Genomic DNA, 22,492 nt, shown 5'->3' with positions numbered 1-22,492 from the left:
GGGCATGGTTGGCTAGGAGGTCGGGGTTTCTTTATAAAGCTGGCAGATCCTGAGTTTTAAGAGGGAGCTAAAACTGAGCTGGAGGATTGTTATTGGAGTGAGGTTTCCTCATAGGTGTTTCCCATAAGTGCAGACTGACCTAGGTTTACATCGGAAATGTTGACCAAACAACTGGAGTGGCCTCCGTTTTTGGGCCACAATCTAAGAATTTATTTCCTGCTATAGTGCCTTTTGACAAAGAATGGGTGTAATGATAGAGTTGCCAATATGTTGTTTTAGTGATGTATTAATCTCCAGCACATTAGATCTCCAGCACATTAGAATTCAGGAGTAAGATTGGTAGTTGTCCTTGGTTGTAAAATTTTATAGTGATGATATAATTTTGGAGTATCAAAAAATATAACAGCTTCTTGGGGGTTTGCAGGAATGGATGAATTGCTTGCGAAAGAGGATTAAATTGCAGACTTTTAGCAATTACAGATACCTTCTTTCCACTCCCCATCAGTGATTCCATTAGGTTTTCAGGTCTGTGAAATTAAGGATGAGTAGTGAATTTTATAGTTAACCTCTGTTTTTTTATAGTTAACCTTTGTTTTTTCCTTCCCCTTGTTTATAGCTCGTTTATAATAGCTTTGCCCAGTTCCTGGTCAAGGAGAAGGGGTATGACAAGGAATTGCTTACTGTGACTCCAGAGGATTGGGATTTCTGGTAGGTTCTTTAAGGTCTGCATACCTCTCATTCTTAATTATTACTGATAAAATTTTAATATTTCCTCTTCTATAGAGGCAGAAAGTGAAAGGCAAAATTTCTCGCAGAAAGTGAAAGGCAAAATTGAGTGAAGGAACAGAAATGCTTTCTATACTGAAAGTTTTTATGTTTAATGGATTTATTTTCTACTTTTAAGTTTAAACTTGCTTGATTATGAACATAAATTAAGAGCAGATGTGTCTAATTTGGATATTTTTGTGTGGATTAAGTGTGTGGTTATTAAGATTTTCAAATATTAGGAATTATCTCTAACATTTACATCTTTAAAAACAATTGCTTTATTGCCTTTTACATAAGAACTGAAGGCGTGGAGGAGAAATGCTCATGTGTTGAATAAATGTCCAAATTAAGACATTTGGTTTTCTGTAATTTGGATGGACCTTCCTTGGGCTAAGTCTCTTAGTGCTTACCCGCTGCCTCCATTCTCAACTCCCCAAGGAGTTGTCTTTTTTCTTTTTTCCTCATTTGAGCACTCAGAACAAAGAAAGATCCTCCTAAACCACTTTAAATTGCTCAGTTAAAAATTACTTTAATCCTAAAATACATGAAAAATACATGCAGAAGTAATTCTAGAGCAGTGACGTTCATCTATTATACATTTCCTCCTGTGTTTGTTTTCTGAATTGGTCCTTTTGTAAAAGGAACAGAAACATTTTATTCTGTGAAACCGCTGACTAGAAATTTTTTTTGTGGAGCAAAGTAAATAGTGTTTCTAAAGTACCCTGTCACTTTTTGTTTATTCTCTCGGTATTTTAGGGCCATTATACCGCCTTGCTTTATTATTCATAATAATGATTCTGTACCCATTTTTCTCCTCAAATCCCACAAGTATTTTATAGTGATGAGCCCAAAACTTAGTATTTGACTTTCTTTTAGTGGTTTTCAATAATATATGTTACCCAGCGGCTAAGTTGTTATAGCCTCACCTAAATTAAGGTACATTCTATAGAAGAGACTCTAAGAGCTTACCTTGCAGAATATAAATGTGCATTTGTTATATTTAAAGGAAACATTTGCAAATTTTGACAGACATACGTAATGTTTATTTTTTGTTCTCTTTGAGGTTTTAATTCTTCTGTTTAAAAGCTTAAGGGTTTTACAAACTAAACATGCTCTTCTTCATTTGCCCACATAACGGTTTTCTTTATATACTTGTTCTGTGCATGATATTTATTCTAGAACTCTTGGTTATTCTCATTTGTTTGATTAATAACAGCATTCACTTGCATGGGGAAAATCCTTTTTGGCATTATGAGTTTTTAAAGATATAGGTTATAATTTCTTGGGTTAGTCAAATACATGAGTTGGTTGCTAATCAGATATTTCTATTTTAGTTGCAAGGGCCTGGCATTGGATCTGGAAGATGGGAGCTTCATTAAACTTGCAGATAATGGCACTGTGCTCAGGTAATAATATTTAGTTGTGAACTTAAAACTTTACTCTTTTAGAACCCTTATTATATAGCATTTGATCATTAAGGGATGGGCTAAATAAGAAAATTATTTCAGCCAGCCAGAAGATAGTATATCTGTGTGCCTGTACGTCTTTAGTATGAATTGTTTGAACAATTTAAATGCAAATCTGGAAGCATTAGACCGAAAGATGTAGTTCCTTTAAATTTAGCTCATCAGAAATATTTGCAAGAAATACAATAGAATGTTCTTCTTGACTGTTCTTGACATGCTTCATCTCCTTGACAGTTCCCACTGCAAAAGTTGTGGGAATTATATTGTGTTGGGTGGGTTTTCAGGTGCCTGGAAGAAAATCAGAATTCTTTTTATGAAGGAAGGAGACAATGGATATTGGGGAGGAGTTCATGGTCTGCACACCTCTCTTCCTCCATTTATCCAAATGCCCCCCATCATACAGGACTCATGTCATATCTCAACTCCTCTTGCAGTTTTTCTAAGCTGTTCAGCCTTAGTCAGTCTCTCCTCAACTCCTGCACTCTGTGCCTCCCTGCCCTCAGGGAGAGCAGGGAGTGTTGGTGAGTGTTGGTAAGAGCAGGGCCAGCAATCCAGAAGCAGCTGACATCACAGCATCTTAAAGGTCTTACATCTCTGCTTCTTTCAGAGAGCACCATGGAGTCAGCATCTATATTCCCCCAGCACTGATCGTAAGGCAGGTCAGCCTGGCTGTGCAACTGTGCCACTTATTATTTATACAGCCGGCAGAGTCCAAGGAGAGGGTGCTCAGCACAGGGTGTCTCTTTTACACCAAAAAAGGGTGCCCCTTTTACACCAAACTCACACTCTTCCCCACAGACCTTCCCCTAAGGGGGCAGCTAACCAGAGCAGATGTGGCCTCATCACAATCTGACTCTTTTGCTATTCATTTGCATGTTTTTTCCTTGGCAACAAAAATAGTGTATGTTTGTATATGTACATGCACACTGTGACGTTTAACTTTATTGTCATATTTTAGTGTACTTCACTGTCCTCCATCATGGTTAAAAGAATGAATGGCAGGGGCCTCCCCTGGTAGCGCAGGCGGTTGAGCTCCGCGCTGTGAAGCTGTCCACAGCCTCCCCAGCGCCGGTTCGATCCCGGTTGGCCAGTGAGGGTCCCACATGGCACAGCAGACCTCTTCTGTCGCACCCGCTGCTCCCCTCAGCAGTGTATTTCATCAATCTGCCTGTTCTGTTCCCCGCTCTGTCTCTGGTGAATCCTCTCATCCTTCTGTGCATCTGGCCTGTACCCCGGTTCTTGTATAAAAATTAAAAAAAAAAAAGAATGAATGGCAGTCCAGTTGTACTTTTTTCCTTTATGTTTATGCCTGTCTATCAGTCCCTCTGCTCTGTGCACCCATGCCCATGATCTGCTGCTCTCCATTCTAGTTCTGTCTGCCCAACCTGCAGTTTCTCCTGTGTTTATGACTTAACTGCCTTCGTGCCTGCTTTCACCACTGTGGTAGATTCCTTGTCTGGTCACATTTCCCACTCAAGATTCCTCCATCTTTACATAGAGCTTTCTACAACATTCATCTTTATTAAAAAGAGCGTGTATATGATCCCCTCCCACATTTGCCCTTACTTCACTTTCTTCCCTTCCTTTTGCTTTGCTACTATAACTGAGACAAATAATCTTCCCTAGTCCTATAATTTCTCGTAAGAAACTATAAAAATACAAACCGCTTCTTCACAGGGTAAGATTTCCTTAACCACGCCCAACTGATGCAAAAGCAGAATTTAACACAGAAAACAGCTACTTTCTTGTTGTGTTCTAATCATAGCTGTTGCCTATTGTGTTTTGAGCAACACTGTCAAGTAGCTGACCCCTTGCAAGGACTGCTGCTCCCCTGTCTTGTCTCTCTGTCCCCTGTGCTCAAGGAGCCTGGGTGTGAGGCCCGTGCACAGCATCTGTGGGCTCGCAGATCACACATCCTCCCACCCTTCCAGGAAGGTCATCGTTTTCTAACCATTCCAGTTAGGTCACTCTTACCTTCACAGTGGAATGGAGGCTGGTATCTCTTATTTCTTCCATTGTAGTTATAGTTCATAATTTACATATCATAGGTGCAGAGCAAGTACTGCTGTGTGAGTTGCTCCAGTCATTTGGTAGATGAAATGGAGGAAAAGCTAGAGCTGTCAGGGGACATGCCTCTTAGGATCCTAGCAGGGAACTACTCACCCAGCTGAAAACAAAAGACAAAAATTGGTTAACTGCAGCAGGGCAATAGGAGCAGTGCTGGAAGAAGAGCGTTCAGAGGAGCCACTGATGAGCAGTGTGCCTTCCCTTTCCTCTGCAGGGCAAGCCGTGGCACAAAGATGGTGGCTGCGCAGGCGCTGGCAGAGGAGTATGGCAGCAAGGAGTGGAAGCACTTCATGATGGACACAGAGACGGCTTCCCGATCAGGTATGGCTCGTGTGGGCCACCGCCTCCACTGGCTCCCCTTTTGTTTTGAACCCTGAACTTCGAAGCGAGGGCCCTGAGACCTTCTTTGCCTTGTACTGGGCAGGACCCACAAGGGAGCAGATGTGGTACTAGAGGAATAGGACTTTCCCCGCCATTTGTCTGATTTCTCTTTGGAAGTTAGTTCTTTTTATTTAAGGTTTTGTTGATACTTTAACTGCATTTGTTCTGCAGTAAATCGGGCAAGTGCTTAGGTATAAAATGTTCCTTATCTCTTTTCTCTATGAATTGTGACATGCTTAATCCTTTTATTTCTCCTTCCCCCATTTCACTCTATATTCATGTCACTCAGGTTCTGCTGTTTTCTAGAGCTAGTATCTTCTGTCTTTGTCTTTTAATTTCCTGTTATAAGGTCAGGAACAGGACACAGTGCAGGTTTTCTGATCCCATGCAGACCGGGTAAAGGAGGAGTCAGATTCCTTAGTGGTTTTGCAGGTTTTTATTGGGGTTCAGTGGGTACGTGGCAGGCAGGGGTACTGGGGGGCTGGGAGGCTGGCAGTCCTCCCAGCCCCCAGCTAATCTTCACTCTATCTGGGCTCTCTGGCGTTCTCTGCTTCTGCTTCGGGCTTCTTCTCTTTTGGCTTCTGCTGCTGCTACTGGCGTCCCCATGACGCCGCCCTTAAGAAAGCAGTCTTAGCCCAGGTGAATCCCATCTACCTATGCCCACACCCTACTCCAGGTGCCTGCCATCAGGCATGCATTCAGGACCGCAAGGATCCATCATCTATCCTGATGGCAGGAGGGCAGAAAAGCCTGACATTTTTCCCTACCCTACACCTGTATTTTAAATGATTTTGCACAATTTTTCCCATTTTCTTTAAGCAGCTTTGCCTTGGGTAAACATGAAAGCATTTTTCAAAAATTATTTACAGACATACATGTGCATCAAATGATAGGGAATAACTAAAAGCACTATTAGAAACAGACTTTATTAAAACTCATAATTGTTTTTGATTCGTTCTCATTTTTTCTGGCCATTTCCCCCACACTGTAATTTTGAAATGGACCTATTCTGCTTTAGAAAATGTAGTAACCTGGCCTTGTTCGTTGTTATTATTGTGCTTAGTTTCTTATCTAATTTGCAGTTTGTGTGTATGTGTGTGTGTGTGTGTGTGTGTGGTCAGGAAATGAAAATTTCAGGAAGTATGAGTGTTCTTAATAAAGTAAGTTGAAAGAAAAAACAGATTTCACCTTGGGCTTAGCTGTGGAATGCTTTCACACATCTCAGCTCAAAATAGCTAGTCTTTCACAAAAGTGATGAGAGAGACTGCTGTTGTCTCTCCAGATGCAGGCAATTATAAATAAGCACCTCCATTCTTCTAGCGGAACTAAGCACATAGCTAAGTGTTTCCATGACATGTATTCAGAAATCCAGAATTAAGAAGTAAGTATTTCCCAGTCAGGAAAAGAGCATTCATTCACCCAATATGACCCCTGTGTGCTCACTGCTCTTCCCACACGAGGGCGCTGTCGCCTGCATCCACTGTTTGCATCAGCTTAAATTACCCAGGAGTGCTCTGAGAATGGCCTTGGAGTTATCTACCTTTAATTGGGTTGGTTAGGGAAGTGTTTCCCATCCAGGTGCCCGGTGGTCAGGCTCTGATACATAATAGAAGCCTGTTGTTTCTGCGGAATAATCAGGAAGGCCAATGCCCTTTTTTTGGGGGGTGGGGCGGGGGGACCCTCGCCAGCATCTGGGGAACGAACCTGCGCTCTAGAGGCTGCGGGCAGTCTCGCAGCCCAGCATTCAACCACTGCGCCAACAGGGGAGGCCCAGGCCAATGCCTTTTTAAAAATTGTGTTTTTTTTTTTTTTTAAGGTAGAAAAGTGTAAAAGAAGAAAAAAATGCCTGATTCCACAATTTAGTAAACTTGGTTTATATTAAGAGCAATAATGTGAGCATGAAGTTAGGAAATTTAAATATTACAGAAAGGAATAAAATGAAGAATCATCTCAAATCTTTATACCTTAGAATCCCTTTTCTCCAAAGCTTATTTTTAAAAATTATACAAAAGGGATCATTTTCCGTACTTTGTTCTTTTCAGTTTATACCTCAGAGATTGTCTATGAGCACACACACAGGTGTCCTCAGTCCTCAGTCTTTTTTTTTTTTTTAAAGAGTCATTTATTTATGCATGCAAGAACTGGGGTACAGGCCAGAGGTGTGGGTGGTGAAAGGATTCACCAGAGACAGAGTGGGGAACAGAACAGGCAGACTGACCAAGGGGAGCAGCACCCGCTGCTGAGGGGAGCAGCCGGTGAGTCAGGAGAGGTCTGCTGCGCCATGTGAGTTGCTCCCTAGCCGGGGATCAAACTCATGCTGCAGCAGCTACGGATAGCTTCATAGATTGCTTCTTAACCCCTTGCACCACCAGGGAAACCCTTCTCAGTCTTTTAAATGCTGGTGTGCTTTGCTGTCAGGTGCCCATGGCATGATTTATTTAATCAGTCCCCTAATGATGGGCATTTATATTGTGTCTGATGTTTGACCGATACAAATAAGCCTACAGTGATATTTCATAAATGTGTATTTTGTACTTCTGTAAATGTGTCCAAGATCAGTTCCCAAAAATACTATTCTTCTAAGGATATACAGGTTTAAAATTGTATTAAGTAGTGCTTATTCAAGTTGTTGACCTGGCGAGAGTATTGTTTTCCTTACCAGCCAGTTTCCAGACAGCAAGTTCTTTTGATTTTTTTTTTCCCCCCAGACCTGATAAATTATGCAGAAACAACAAGGTTTTGTGGAACTCACAAGGGGCTCAGAGCCACTTACTCTGGAATTATACTGACTATGTTACTTGCAGCATAAAGTAACTGGTAAATTAAGCCATGCTTAATTAAGCCATGCTTAATGTCAGTTTCCTCACCTTTAAATGGAGATAATTCCACTTCTCTGCAGAGGATGGAGAACTTGTGTTCACATCAGTTCTTTTCCCTGCAGTCATTTATGTGCCATTGTTTCACTGTCACTAAGTTTGCAAAGGAGTAATGTTGGCAATGAAAATGCCTTTTCTATATGCAAAACTTAATGATTGTAGAACTCAATAATCACTTCACTCCCAGTGAGCTCTCTGCTCTGTAGGAGGGAAGAGGGTTGAAGCTTTTATGAGGCCCAGTTTTGGAATTTTGGTGTTGGCAGCAGCATTAAGAGCAACCTGGTCCACTTAACAAGTCCAGGCTGAATAAGTGGCATTGTGCCCACACCGTGCCTTGTGGGTGGGAGTTAGTGGATCCTTCTCATTAACTCCTTGAATTATGTGACTAGACCCCAACCAAGACTCATAATCAGTATTTCAAGTCTTAACCTGCATATCATCTATTAATGTCCACAAAGGAGAAGGGGCGGGGGGTGTGAGCATGGGTTCATAATAGTGAACAATACTAAAACAATAATGAAACACCTCCTGCTCCCAAGGTGTCTCAGATGACTGGCTGTCAGATTCAGGGAGGCCACTTTGTTGTCACAATCCAAAAGATCAGACGGATACAGCTTAATGAAACCTGGGAAACTCTGTACATCCTGCTGTACTTGGAGCCCTGTGGTACTAGTAGTCTCACAAAGCAGAATGTGGGCAGGAATGTCCATGGACATAATCTCCCTTTCCCTCCAGATTCTTGGCAAAGCCATCCTAACCTTTCATAGGAATGAAAAATAGTCTGAGATGTTCCCCAACAATTTTCTGTGAAAGAGTAAAAAACAGGAAAATCATGCCAACCAGAATATTTTTAACTGAAGGAAAGAATACACAAACACAAGCGGAATGAACAGGAGAACTTTGGGGTCTCCCTAGTGGCTCCAGGAGTTAAGCACAGCACTGTGAAGCTATCCACAACCTCTGCAGCACGAGTTTGATCCCCAGCCGTCCAGGTTGCTACCCACATGGTGCAGCAGACCTCTCCTGTCTCGCCTGCTGCTCCCCACAGCAGTGTATTTCAGTCAGTCTGCCTGTTCTGTTCCCCACTCTGTCTCTGGTGAGTCCTCTCACCCCCGCACCTCTGGGCCTGTACCCCAGTTCTTCTATGCATGAATAAATAAATAAATCTTTAAAAAAAAAGGAGAACTTTAATTTTATTTCTTATGCATTCTTAACACTTTGGCAGGAAGAAACAAAGGACATCAGTGACATTTTAAAGAATAGCCACCAGCCCCTTGCAGAGGGTTTTCTCCTAATTCACCTGTGATCCTCCTTTCCAGAGGCATCCACTCTGTTTCTGGATAACTCATTCATTCACAGATATTTGTGAAGGTCCTACATATGCTGGACATAGTGCAGAGTAGACTGTGAGGAATAAGGTGGCTGTGACCCATAACATTATAGATAACTCACCAATGGGAGGAAGGGGGACTCAAAATCAGTAAATTATTCTGTGTACAAGAGTAGTTACAGCCACTGAAAGTATTTTCTTATATTAAACTATATATTAAACTAAAATCTGGCTCCATCTCTTGGTGGTTTGATTTCTTTTTGTGCTGAGTCCCCTATGACATCGGTTCCCCCAGAGTAGAGTGGGGTGTTCCTGGTCCCATAAGCAGGACGGGGATAGTGTAGAGGGAGGCGTGGAAGGAAAGTATCACTGAAACTGGCACTCTGAGAAGCACAGGGAATACCTTCCAGAGTTGTCAGTGGAAGGACAGGAGGCCATTCCTTCCCTGACTCCTGACTCTTGGCCAAGGCTTGTTGTGTAGGCTCCAGAAGCTTCCAGAGAAGGCAAGTGACACAGTTGTGGTTGAGCTGAATGGACACAGATGTGGGCCAGTCACCCACTTCAGGGGTGACTGCACAAGGACAGCAGATTCAGAAGTGACAGCTGTGTTGGGAGGGTCTTGAGTTTTATTCTACCTGAAGCCAAACAGGCTACATCAAATCCTCCCCTTTCTGGATCCCCGATCGTGACTATCCTGTCCTCCTGAGTTCTAAGATAAGTACACTGTATCCTCACATGCTGTGATTATTTTACTCCTCTTTTCACCCTGGTTGTTCGCACCTATTTGTCTGAAATTACATAAAAATTGAATGCAGTACTCCAGATGGGCTCTGAATAGACAGGGGAATGACAGAGTCTGCATGGTTCATTGTCTGCAATTTCAGGTGATGGGCTTACAAATCAGTAACAAGACCATCTGTTTGTATGATCTTTTGTACTCTTTTGTATGACCCATTTTATATTTGGGGGATTATCTATTTTGACTTTTTATGCTGTAAAAACTAATGCTTAATTTGTGGATATAATATTTGAACTTTCTTGTCCCCTCCTAGCTTAAACATTCTTTGAAAGACAATGATGGCATGTAATGGAACCATCTTGAATTGAGATTGAGGCTCCTTTGAGTAACTAAACCAAAATCTAGTGTGTCTCTTCAACCAACTTTCTGTGTTTGCCACATACATGCAGCGTTCATTTGTCCCTAATGGAAAGTTTTGTTCTTTTGTAGGAAAATATTATTTTTATGATAACTACTTCGATCTGCCAGGAGCTCTTCTGTGCGCCAGAGTGGTGGACTATTTAACAAAGGTGAGTGGAAACTCAGTTTTTAGTAACTGTGATATGTATTTAGTCATAAGTTAGAGGAATTAGTTACCTCTATCTCTTGAGTTGAGGTTTTTTACAGGTTCCTCTTTCTGGTTTTAGAGGTAACTGAGGAAGACAGAGAACTTGGTCAAAATACTCAAAATACTTGGTCAAAACAGCCCTGACCATATCCTCCCCAGGGACAGTAAATTTACTCTCCAGCAGAGGGTGCAAAAGTCTAACAAACAAAAACATAGACACCTCATTTCATTAGAATTTTTAAAAAGCAAAGGTATCTAGCACAATTCTACGTGCCTTTAAGCATTCTAAATAATATAAACCAGGAAAACGAGATGAAATTTTTAATGTTGAGCATAGTTGAATGCTTACGGATTTTTTTTTTCTTTGTACTATGTCAAGATTAAATAGATCTCTGATTCTGTCAGTTTATACATAGAACTTAAGACCATGGACATGAACCAATCATGTCAGAATCACCTAGCTTTTTGCATATGTTACCTTTTAAAAATCATATTGATCATGTTTATAGTAGAATGAAGGCAGTACGGTTTTTTAATCAGAGTTCTGATGGTGTTTGTGAAAGCTACTGTTGAAAAATATTTCTGGTATGTTTTTAGAAATTGTTCATTAATATAAAAAAGTCAGTTTCTCATTTCACAGTGACTGCAGCAAATCTCTTAATCTTTAAATATGTCAGTTTGTATAATTAGATACAAATTCTAGTAGCTGGTCTTAGTTTAAGTAGAAGGACAATGGTTAATGTTTCCAAAGAATCAATGAGTGTAGGAATGTGTGTTTTAATATTATAGTTATTTGCTTTATGTTTTTTTAAAGTCTTAAAATGATTTGTAGTTTGGATTTGAAACTTCCTTCATTTGTCCTGTAGAGATTTGTTGCTCTTTTATATCGAAATTCAGGTAAATTTGCACTGAATTCTAAAATTTGGTGGCTTTATGGCTTTAAGGCTTCTTAGCCATGTTGATGCCATAGTACATGAAGTAACACGTTCTGCTATCTCAGAAGCTATAGCATTATAAACTTACATGTGTAACATATTCTGTAATATTTAGACTTATTGTATATTGAGTGAGAATTTTTATTTTACTTTGCTTATATACAAGCTATAGTAAATCATGTGTAGCTATCTGCAAAAATGGTTGTCATGGAAGATTTCTCTTTCTGAAATCATTTTTAGAAAAATGAGACATTTATTAGTATATTTTCTGAAATGTAAGTCCCTGTTTTAGAATACAGTAATATCATATCTGTTTCCCAATGTTCTACTATGCTTAAAAACAGAATTTTTACATATATACATTTTGAATTTCTTTCCTTTTTTTTTTTTTAGCAGAACAATGGTCAAAAAACATTTGATTTTTGGAAGGATATAATTGCTGCTATACAACACAATTATAAAATGTCAGCTTTTAAGGGTGAGTAATGTGGAGAGACACTTTCTAATAGATGTTTGTTGAATGGTTTCTATTTAGTAAATTACTCAGAAATTAACTATTTGCTATGTTTTTTAGTTAGGATTTAATCTGATCTTAAATTTTACTCTCAAGTTGTTGCAGCTTATGTGTCTGTTTCATGGATAATTGCCCGTATTCTGAACTCTGCTCTCCTTCCCATGCCTGCCAGTAAGGTTGTTCTGTGAATTTCCAGCATTGACATTCCAGCTTTGCTCTTCCCTGGCTTGGGAATGAGGATTCGTGACACCTGTAACCATTAGTGTAGTAGTTGTAGACTGGTGGAGAAAGTGAAAGTTGCATTCTCGTTGCTTAAATACAGAGCTGGGGGCCTCCCCAGTGGCGCAGGGGTTGAGCACTGGCTTGAGAAGCTGCCCGCAGCCTCTGCAGTGCTGGCTCAATCCCCGGCCACCGGGTGAGGGTCTCACATGGCGCGCAGACCTCTCCTGCCGCCCACTGCTCCCCTCAGCAGTGAACCTCATCAGTCTGCCTGCTCTGCTCTCTGCTCTGACTCTGGTGAATTCTCTCACCCTCCCGTGCTTCTGACTGTACCCAGTGCTTGTATATATAAAGTAAGTAAATAAATACAGAGCTGGCTGGCTCCGAAAGGGGAAGATATTGCAAATCTGCACCTACATTTTCACTGTTCCATCCATGAGTTTGCTTGTGTCGCATAGGGTTACTTCTAAGGACTAAAGAGAAATCCCTTATGTCAGTTACTCCAGTGACTTGATCAGTCCTAATGGATGCTCAGGAGCAGTGTTTCTCAGTTTAGAAAATAGTTGCTTTTTGATTGACAAAAAATTATTTGCCTTCCTTTTAATGTAATTTAAGCCATCAAAATAACCCTAAATATGACTGAAACCTGTCAAGGCACTAAATAATAGCTGCAGAATATTTGTTCAAACTGCATCTTTCTCCGCCACCTGCCTCTTTTCTTCCCAGGAGAGAGTTATTGGGAGATTATTGAGGTTTTTTTATGCACAGCCACCAGCCTTCATCCTGGCCTGGGGTCGCTTGTGGTTCTGTAGGTGCCTTTTCAGTCTAGACTAAGGAACTGGGTGTGTGGGAATACCTGTTTCCAATAGAAAGGAGCATCTGTGGCAACTATAAGAGGCACCCACCACCTTAGTATTTTATTTTTTATTAACCTTGTAAAATGAAAGACCTTATGAGAATGATCGAGATTAACACATTGTTGCTGTGGAATAAATTCAGCATAAAAGTCTATAGATGTTACTTTATTGATGTTACTGCATTGTAAATACGGAGTAGGTAAAACATTTTATGCTTTGATAGGTGAGGCACAGCTTAAAAATTTTAAAGAGCAGTATAAAAATACAGTACAGAGCGTAAATAAATAATGTCTTATCATTTCTAGTCAGATTTCAAAACCCTTGATGTTAGTTTTAATTTCACTGGAATGGGAGGCTCACGGCACATAGTCTAATGTTCTGTAAACCCACAAAATCATATTGTGTAAGATTCAGTAAGGAATTAAATGAATCACACTGTATTAAATAAATAAAATAGGTCAGACACCCATTTCCAAGTTGGGAAGGGTATATAGAAAGCTGTTCTGCAATCACAGAAATGTTTGAAAAGGTTCATGACTAAAGCACCCTGTGTTTCAGATTAATTTTAATGTAATATTTGTTTTTTAGAACTAAAAAAATCTATGTGCACCTGTATATTTGAGTCATCTTCATGAAGGGGGCCATATAAGCCTTCGAGTAATGCACCATCAGAAATATCTTAGGGTATACAGTGTCTTTTAAATTTGAATATTCAAGTATTTAAGTTCTGTAAAGATAAGTGATACCTCCTGAATATTTCCTAGAAGTTCTCCTGTTAACTGTTAGAATAAGCTTATTTTGAAATGAAATGCTGAGTTTCTGAAATCAAATTTAACATTATTTGGCATATTACAGGGGTGGTTTTTTGTGTGTGATCATTGTATATTTTTAGATTAGTAGGACCTTTATGGTGAGACTTTTAGATATGGGAGGACTTCACAGAAAACTTTGAAGAGCCTAGGATTGCTGACCAGAAATTTGAGAGGGTTTTCACATATTGCTTATCATTATTGCCCATTTTCTCAGAGTAGGGGGGACATTTGTTGATCTGATCGCTCAAATCTGTATTTGGAAAAGTTAAAAATTAGTCAACATTTTTTCAGCCTACCTCCATATGCATTTTGTGGGGTGGGATGGAATCGGGGGATGAATAACTTTTCAAGCAGATTTTTATATTAGCTCATTGGAAATATGCTCACAGTGGAGCCACTAAGAATCCTGAGAACGAGGAGTGGACGTACTCTGAGGCATACAGGCCATTGGACTCATCATTGGGCAGCTGGAGCCACACCTGGTCATTTTCTGTGAGCTCGATTATGGCGCTCCCTGAAGCCTGGTCCAGGTAGCCTTTGTTGTATTCATCATAGGTGTACATTATGGGGCTGCCATTCTTATACAGGCCCACCCACACATGGGTCCCTTTCACATGCACATGGTAGGAGAAATAGTATATTCCTGGTATCCTGCAGGTAAAGATTCCAGTTCTTGGGTCATAGTGCTGTTGCCTATTATACAAAATTTTATCAAATGGAATCGGTCTACCTATTGCTGGGTAAGCTTTGGAGAGGATAACAGTGAAAGCAGACACAGGCATTCCTGTTATACCCTGGTTGACACTAGCAAGAGGCATCCCAGAAAGACTGGGCCTTTGACCTGCCTTTACAAAGCTGTCAGGCAGAGCTGCTTGGCCTGGGGGCCCAGGAGGCCCTGGGGGCCCTGGGCGACCTGGTTCTCCAATGTGGCCTCTGGGACCTGGAGGCCCTGGTGGTCCAGTAGGTCCACTGAGGCCCTTAGTTGCTATGCCAGCTGGGCCAGGAGGACCTGGAAGTCCTGGATCCCCTTTAGATCCAGGGAATCCTGGAATGCCTGGTGGCCCAATGGGGCCTCTGGTACCCGGTATTCCTGGGGCTCCTCTTGGACCAGCCTCACCAATGTGTCCAGGTACTCCCTTAGCTCCTACTGGACCAACAGGGCCTGGGAGACCAGAAGGCCCTGCAATCCCAGGATCACCTTTTGGGCCTGGCAAACCTGGATTACCCTTAGGACCAGTGAGACCTGGTTCTCCTGGGTACCCTGGTTTTCCATCTAACCCAGAAGGACCCCTCTCTCCCTTAGCCCCAGGGTGTCCTGCAGGACCAACTGGCCCTGTCACACCTTTAGAACCGGGGAGCCCATGATTGCCAGGAATACCTTTTGGTCCTTGTGGTCCCATATTTCCAGGGGGTCCTGTCAGACCTGGCTCCCCAGGATGACCTGCTGGGCCTTGTTCCCCTTTGGCACCTGGACCACCTGGAAGGCCAGCAGGTCCTCTTTGTCCCTTCTGGCCTGGCAAACCTGGTTTCCCAAAGCCAGGATCCCCTGGGGGCCCAGCAACTCCTGGAGCCCCAGGATAACCTTTTGTTCCTGGAACCCCTGGCTGGCCTGGGGCTCCAGGGGCTCCCTGCTTGCCTATGCCTTCTCGTCCTCTTTCCCCAGGAGGACCTTGGGGGCCTGGTGGGCCAATTGGTCCCCTTTCTCCTGGACTGCCCCTATCACCTTTGATACCTGGCTGTCCTGGAAACCCATTTTCACCTCTTTTTCCCATTCCAGGGGGGCCAGGTGGTCCCATAGGACCCTGAGGACCTGGAAGACCCCTCTCACCTGGGCGACCAGGAGCACCGAGTCCTGTTTCCCCTTTCTGCCCATTCAGCCCAGGGACTCCTGGTGTGCCCTTTTCTCCAGGAAAGCCTCTGGGTCCTGGGGCTCCTGTAGGTCCCTGTTGTCCAGGTTTTCCTGAAACAGAAATTCCAGCTGGACCAGGGATCCCAGGCGGCCCGGGTGGGCCCCGTGGTCCGGGTAAACCAGCTGGTCCAATATCTCCTTTTGGTCCATATGGTCCTCTCTCTCCTGGTTTGCCTGGTATTCCTGGTGAACCTGGCTTCCCAGTGGCTGATGGTCCCCGTGGTCCTGGCAACCCTGGCTCTCCTTGGGGCCCAGGACTTCCGTAGCCTGGTTTTCCGGGTGGTCCAGTTGGACCTGGGTGCCCTCGAGGTCCAGCGGGGCCTGGAGGACCAGGAACACCTTGCTCTCCTCTTACTGGTATACCTAAAAGACACGGCCAATACACATATCCAGAGAAAGGGCAGTTAGTAATACTAAGAATAATCATTGCTTCTCGAAATTTGAATCATAATAAAACAGTGCTGTGTCAGTCAGTCCATATAGGCAGACTAATCTTGAATGATTTCAGACAACACTTCTTACATTGCCTTAAACACCACTGCTGGAGCAGATGCTTTCATGGGACAGTGACTGCCATATTCTCACATTACCTCTAACAGCCCATGAAGAGAAACTGAGATTGAATCCTTACAGAATGAGTGCGGTAGAGATAAGTTTATCACAATTATTTTGGGGAAAACCATCTACCTAGAACAGAAAAAAGTCTTTGACAGAAACGGAAGAAAATGACAAATGCAGCATGGGAAAATGTTTAAGAACAGTAACAATTTCCCTCACAAAAGCTAACACTAAGACATAAAATGAGAAATGCGGTGAATTCTTATTTACATCTCCCAGCCCCGGCTGAACACAGTTTATACTGAGGTTGATTTCTTTTCTTTTCTTTTTTTAATTTTTTAATTTTTTTTAAAGATTATTTATTTATACAAGCACTGGGTACAGTCAGAAGCGCAGGAGGGTGAAAGAGTACACCAGAGCCAGAGCGGGGAACAGAACAGGCAGACTGATGAAATACACTGCTGAGGGGAGTAGCAGGTGGCAGGAGAGGTCTGCGCGCCATGTGGGACCCTCGCCAGCGGCTGGGGAGTGAACCAGTGCTGCAGAGGCTGCGGGCAGCTTCACAGCCCAGTGCTCAACCGCTGCACCACCAGGGGAGGCCCTTTTCTTTTTTTTAAAGATTTATTTATTTACACTTACAAGAACTGGGGTACAGGCCAGAGGAACGGGGTGGGGGGGTGACACAGAGCGGGGAACAGAACAGGCAGATTGACCAAAGTACACTGCTGAAAGGAGCAGCGGGCAAGTCAGGAGAGGTCTGCTGTACCATGTGGGTAGCTCCCTTGCCACTGGGGATTGAACTCATGCTGCAGTGGCTTTGGATAGCTTCATAGGTTGCATATTAACCCCTTGTGCCCTTGAGGCCCTGATTTCTTTTCTACCTCAGTATGTACTGTAATCGCTTACATTCTTCATTATTGATGTAAAATTGGAACAAACAATTAGCATTAGACTTAATGGCAAGATACATAAAAAACAGTATCAAAGTGTTTATCTAAAATTTTCTTGGATTAATGCACATAAATATTGTTGATTTTATAGATCCATAGGTTCATCTGAGCTGAATATTTCCACTGACACTACAAACTTAGACACACTTAGTTAATGCCTGTGATATGAAAAGTGCTGCTGACCAAGAGTGTGGGGAAAGGACAAGGCTAATTCAGTAAGAGCTTCAGTCACAATGGGAGTAAAACAAGTATTCCTGTGATAAGTGCTTTAAGGGCAGTTTTAGGTTTTCGAAGGTGGGATGTTAACAGAGCCAAGCTGGCATTAGAGTATTCCCTTAGGAAAGTATTGCCATGTCAGAGCATCTTTAGGCAGCTGTCTCATAAATAAACATCTACAAAAAAGTCTTTCTCAGAGAAATTCTTTATTAGCTAGCCTAAATAATAGCTTTATTAGCTAGCAAAGGTGACCATATGATTTTACATATCTACTAGAATTTTATATTAAAATCATCTTCTGCTTAGTAAATTTTTTTTTAAATATGCTGTTTAGGTTTTTATGCTGTCTGAAAATGGGCCGGCCAGAGTCATGGTAAATTTAATGATGTCACATTAGGTTAATAGTTTGGTGAAAACCCTGAAAATGACTTACAGCTGTGATTTTTGAGCCATATCTTAAGTGTATATGTGTGTGGAAATATGATTAATATGCTTAATTATGTAAAGTCTTAAACTCTAAATCTTTAAACTAAATCTAAATTATAATGCCTTCAAAATCAAAATAACCACCACGTTGAAATAATATTGAGTTGAAATCGCCTTTGAAAACATTTTTATGGTATAGTTCCCATTAGCTGTTGTTTTAGTATCTTTCCTATTTAACTGTCTTGTAAGAAGCAGTTAGCCAACAGTAGTTGCTAATATTATTGTCTTGGGTAGAGAGATGCTTTGATATTTGAAAAAAAAATTGGTAACAAATGAAATACAAAATACAGAGGAGAATCCTTAAAATAGGCTAAAATAGGAAAATTGTTTTAAACTCGGATGCCTTTGCATTTTGTACTAATTGAAGTTATATTTCATTTTGTAAACATTTAAAATATGGAGCTTTATCCATGGATTTACAGAAAAAGCACCAAGAAAAAGACTGAAAAAGAAACTAATTTAGGAAAAAGTTTGCACATATTAGCACATACCTTGTTGGTTGACTTTAGTGACTTTAGTGTAAGTACATCTGTTGTGTGTGTGTGTATAGAAGGGTTGATACATTGCAAATAAAATAGATGAGTAAAAAAAGGATTTCTTAATGACCTGGAATAAAACAGCAGTTTTTAAAAAATGCAAACTGTTCATTTGGGGTTTGCTTCAGAAACTTACTATAAAGCTCACATCCATACTAAAAATAATTGTCTTAGGCTGGTTGGAAATCTATTTATTAAAATAGAGAGGAAAACAAGTCTGATTAGAGTTTTATTAGAAACAACTGCATTTAGCATTGTTTGAGACTAGAACTCCAGGACAGAGTGATCACTATCCCTTAGAATATTGCTACAGTGGGGCCTCCCCTTTTCAGTGCAGCAAAGAATGTGACTTCTGTTGTGTCTTGTGTCCTTGGGGGACAATCCCTGTATGTGACTTAGTAGATTGGTGCCGACCTCAAAGAAAACTACTACCCAGCAGAGAAATTTCTTACATGCCCACACATGGACCTAATGTTTGACTGTGTCAGAACCGGCACCTGCGTGCTCACCCGCCATGGAATCTTTTGCATCAGGCTCTCTGTGTTGAACACACATGCCTAGGGATTACTTCGGGACATTGTATTTCTGTTAGTAGTGTTAGTAGTATTTTACTTTTATAAATTGTGGCTTTTTGTCTTGGTTTACCTGCCAGTGGATGATAATGCGTTTGAGTTTTCTCTTTGTGCTATCAAATAGACTAAGATAGATTTCATAACTAAAATGCAACTCCTGGGCCTCACTGGTGGTGCAAGGGGTTAAGACACAACCCATGAAGCTGTCCACCGCCTCTGCAGCATGAGTTCGATCCCCTGGCCAGCCAGGGAGCTACCCACATGGCGCAGCAGACCTCTCCTGACTCTCCCCTCAGCAGTGTACTTCGGTCAATCTGCCTGTTCCCCACTCTGTCTCTGGTGAATCCTCTTATCCCCCACACCTCTGGCCTGTACCCCAGCTCTTGTGTGCATAAATAAATAAATCTTTAAAAAAATAAATAAAATACAACTCCTAAATATTTTGTTAACAAAATACAGACTCATTTATATGCAAAAATAGTCAAGATCAAGCAGTACATTAATGTGGGAAGATAGAACCATCTAAAAGTGGTTCATTTTTGGGTCTCCCTGGTGGCCTAGGAGTTAAGTCTCAGTGTTACCACCATGAAGGCCCACTGTAACAACATGAGTTCCATCCCTAGTCAGGGAGCTAACCCACATATGGTGCTGCAAACCTCTCCTGTCTTGCCCACTGCTCTCCTCAGCATTGTATTTCAGTAGATTGGCCCATTCTGTCTATGGTAATTTCATTTTGCAAACCTTTAAAATATATATTTAACAGAAAAGACACCGCACTCTGTCTATGGTGAATCCTCTCACACACACCCCCACCTCTGTACCTCTGGCCTGCACTCCAGTTCTATGCAAAAAATAAATAAATGAAATCTTAAAAAAAAAACAAAAGTGGGGCATTTTATTTTGAATTTACAACTTTCTGTTTTGATCTTGGTATAAGCTACAGAAAGTCTGAATTTGTGATCATAGGTGCTTTCTGCAAAAGCATCATTGGAGGGAAAAATTTTCTACACATAAAATTCTTAATATTCTTCAGGGATAGCTTGTTACTAGACTTACTGTGTAAAGGATGCTGCTTACCATAGCATTTCGAATTACATGTATGACTTTAAAGTAGCATGTTTCCTTCTCTTGTTCTTTCTTTACTTTTTCTTTCACATATTTTGACACAATCTAGAGTATCTGTTATGTACGTATGCACTTATTTTAAAGTGTTAAGCTAGCTTTCATGAAATATTTTGAATTTCATCTTCTTTAAAAGATAATTTTTATAAAATTTTTTTAAAGATTTATTTGTATTTTTATACAAGAACCAGGGTACAGGCCAGGTGCGCGGGAGGGTGAGAGGATTCACCAGCAACAGAGCAGGGAACAGAACAGGCAGACTGATGAAATACACCGCTGAGGGGAGCAGCTGGCGAGACAGGAGAGGTCTGACTTGCCATGTGGGATTCTCACCGGCCGGTTGGGACCGAACCTACGCTGCAGAGGCTGCGGACAGCTTCACAGTGTGGCACTCAACTGCCTGTACCACCAGGGAAGCCCTAAAAGATAATCTTACAGGTTTAACTTATAAACCTATATAATTTTGGTTGTCTCTGAAAGCATAATTTTTAAAGTCTGTGGCAAATATCTTTAGGGTGGTGGTGGACATAGTGTGGCAACATATAGCTGAAAATGTATAACACCTCTGAGTTACATATGGTGTTGTAAGCCAACATTGTCTCAAAAAATAATACAATTTTTGAAAGTATTAAGATCAAATGCAAAAGAAAAACATTATAAAAGATAAAAATACTTCTTTAAGCAACATGCTTATCAATGAGAAAATTTTTTACATAAAATAACTATAATGAAAATATGCTATGGAAAAGTATGAATACTACTCATTGCAGATCATTCAGTTTAATTCAGTAGATGTTTTGCAGGCAGTTTGTATCTCAGGATATTTAATGGAGTTGCTGAATACAAAACCAAACACCCTTCTTTGAGATCTATTCATACTTTACATACATTATCTCAGTACTCTTCATAGTAAGCAAGAAAACTGAAGAGATCAGGAATAGATTCAGGAAGGAAATTAAAACTTACCTAAGACTACTCCATGAGTACTGCTCCAGTAGGAATAACACAAGTAGAAGTAATGGCAGCAGAAATAGAAGTAATAGCTAAAACCTAAATACAGAAATTGACTCACTCAAGCTTTGAGATAGCTGTGGCCTGTTTTGCACATGAGGAAACTAAGGCACACAGAGAATAACTAATTCGAGAAACATTAGCTATCTAGCTAGTCTCTGCACTTGTCTACTAAACTATACAAAAACAAATTTAAAATGTAAGATAATTTCTACTTCATTTGCCTGTTAAATTTATTTGGAAAGCATCATATTTTCCTTGATGATAAAGGCTCAGTCTTGTAGATATTTGTGCGCTAGCTGAATAGGTTTTAAAAGTAAATATGTGAAGTATTTAGATACATAAGCCTGCTACTCCATTATACAGTTGGCAGTAATTTTTAGTTAAAACACTAAACTTTATTAATTTTGATTGGATTAGTATTCTAGATTATGGATAGTTATTTCTGCAAAAGCGTCATTAGAGGGAAAAATTTTCTACACATAAAATTCCTAATATTCTTCAGGAATAGCTTGCTACTAGACTTACTGTGTAAAGGCTGTTAAGGTTCTTGGCTTTTTTACAAATCGTTTTGTAACATTTGGGGCTAATTCAGAGGTTTGAAAATAATTTAACACTAGACAGTTAAAAACATTTTGTTGAAGCAATGTTTGTAGAAAACAACCATCAACTAGTAACAAAGCAAAATAAGCGTTCGGTTTACCTTTGCTCTTTATGCTATAGGGAATGAAGAACTGTGTCTTGGTGTTGGGTAGTGGGCCTTTTATGCCTGTAGGTGTTTGGTACCGCTCAGCATAAAACCCTCCATGAACCAAGTTCAGGGACATTAGCAGCAAAAGGGCTGCTTGTGGCAGCATGTTCTTAGATGGATTCTGAGAAACAAAAAAGAATCATTTCTTACAGTTTTTTTTTTTTTTCATTTCTTACAGTTTTATTATCAACCTGTAGTATTTTTTTGATGCTGCACAGATGAGTTCTTTAGATAGTTATTTACTTTTTAAACTAATCCTGGATATTTTGAATATATGCCATAAATTAATGACAGTATTACACATAACGCTTATATGACATAAAGTAATAAATATATTTCATAAGTTAATTTTTTAATTATACGAAAGTATGTCTTAGTTGTCTTAAGAAACTGTATTCAAGTGTCAAGTACAAATTCATTGATTCACCCAAAAAAAACCACAGAAACCATAATTGGATATTTGTATTAAATAATGTAAGTTCTTGATAAAGATAAGATCTTGCTAAAGACTGAAATACCGAGATTTCAAAATACACTAAAATTCAGTGTAAAATATGATATTTACAAAAAATGGCTTTAAGACTATCTTTTATATAGACTAATACAGATTAAACCGAATGCATTTTCTTGAAAAGCTATTGTTTCAAAATTACAAAGACAGGTAGTTAATTTATTGAAGCCTGTTTCCAGATAAAGCTAACATGGCAGCCCACCAGGGAGCTCAAGTCATAGACTTACCTGGGTCCTATAGAGTTCCTGGGGATACTTCCTGAGCAACTTTCAGAGAGTCTTGTGCCCAGGTGAGCAGTG

The 22,492-nt window shown here is 40.6% G+C and overlaps 2 protein-coding genes across 2 annotated transcripts in view; one reads left to right on the top strand and one right to left on the bottom strand.

Moving 5' to 3' along the window:
- Positions 1–22,492, top strand: part of NT5DC1 (5'-nucleotidase domain containing 1) — a gene marked incomplete at both ends in the record, with an annotated part of 116,496 nt that overhangs the window by 5,743 nt on the left and 88,261 nt on the right. The window contains 5 exons of the mRNA XM_084228304.1: positions 617–708; positions 2,103–2,174; positions 4,516–4,622; positions 10,117–10,196; positions 11,563–11,647. Coding sequence (XP_084084430.1) covers positions 617–708; positions 2,103–2,174; positions 4,516–4,622; positions 10,117–10,196; positions 11,563–11,647 — 436 coding nt within the window. The remainder of the gene's footprint in view (positions 1–616; positions 709–2,102; positions 2,175–4,515; positions 4,623–10,116; positions 10,197–11,562; positions 11,648–22,492) is intronic.
- COL10A1 (collagen type X alpha 1 chain) lies at positions 13,955–21,800 on the bottom strand (the record flags this gene model as incomplete). The annotated part of the gene is made up of 2 exons (XM_084228684.1): positions 21,635–21,800; positions 13,955–15,843 (listed from the first exon to the last, which is right to left on the bottom strand). Exons 1-2 carry the CDS (start codon positions 21,786–21,788, stop codon positions 13,955–13,957), a joined length of 2,043 nt encoding a protein of 680 aa, XP_084084810.1. The 5' UTR covers positions 21,789–21,800.

The sequence above is a fragment of the Talpa europaea genome, assembly GCF_964194135.1.
Source record: "Talpa europaea genome assembly, chromosome: 2".
NCBI classification, from domain to species: domain Eukaryota; kingdom Metazoa; phylum Chordata; class Mammalia; order Eulipotyphla; family Talpidae; genus Talpa; species Talpa europaea.
The sequence above is the reverse complement of the archived record's forward strand: the minus strand, read 5'-3'. Positions and strand labels throughout refer to the sequence as shown.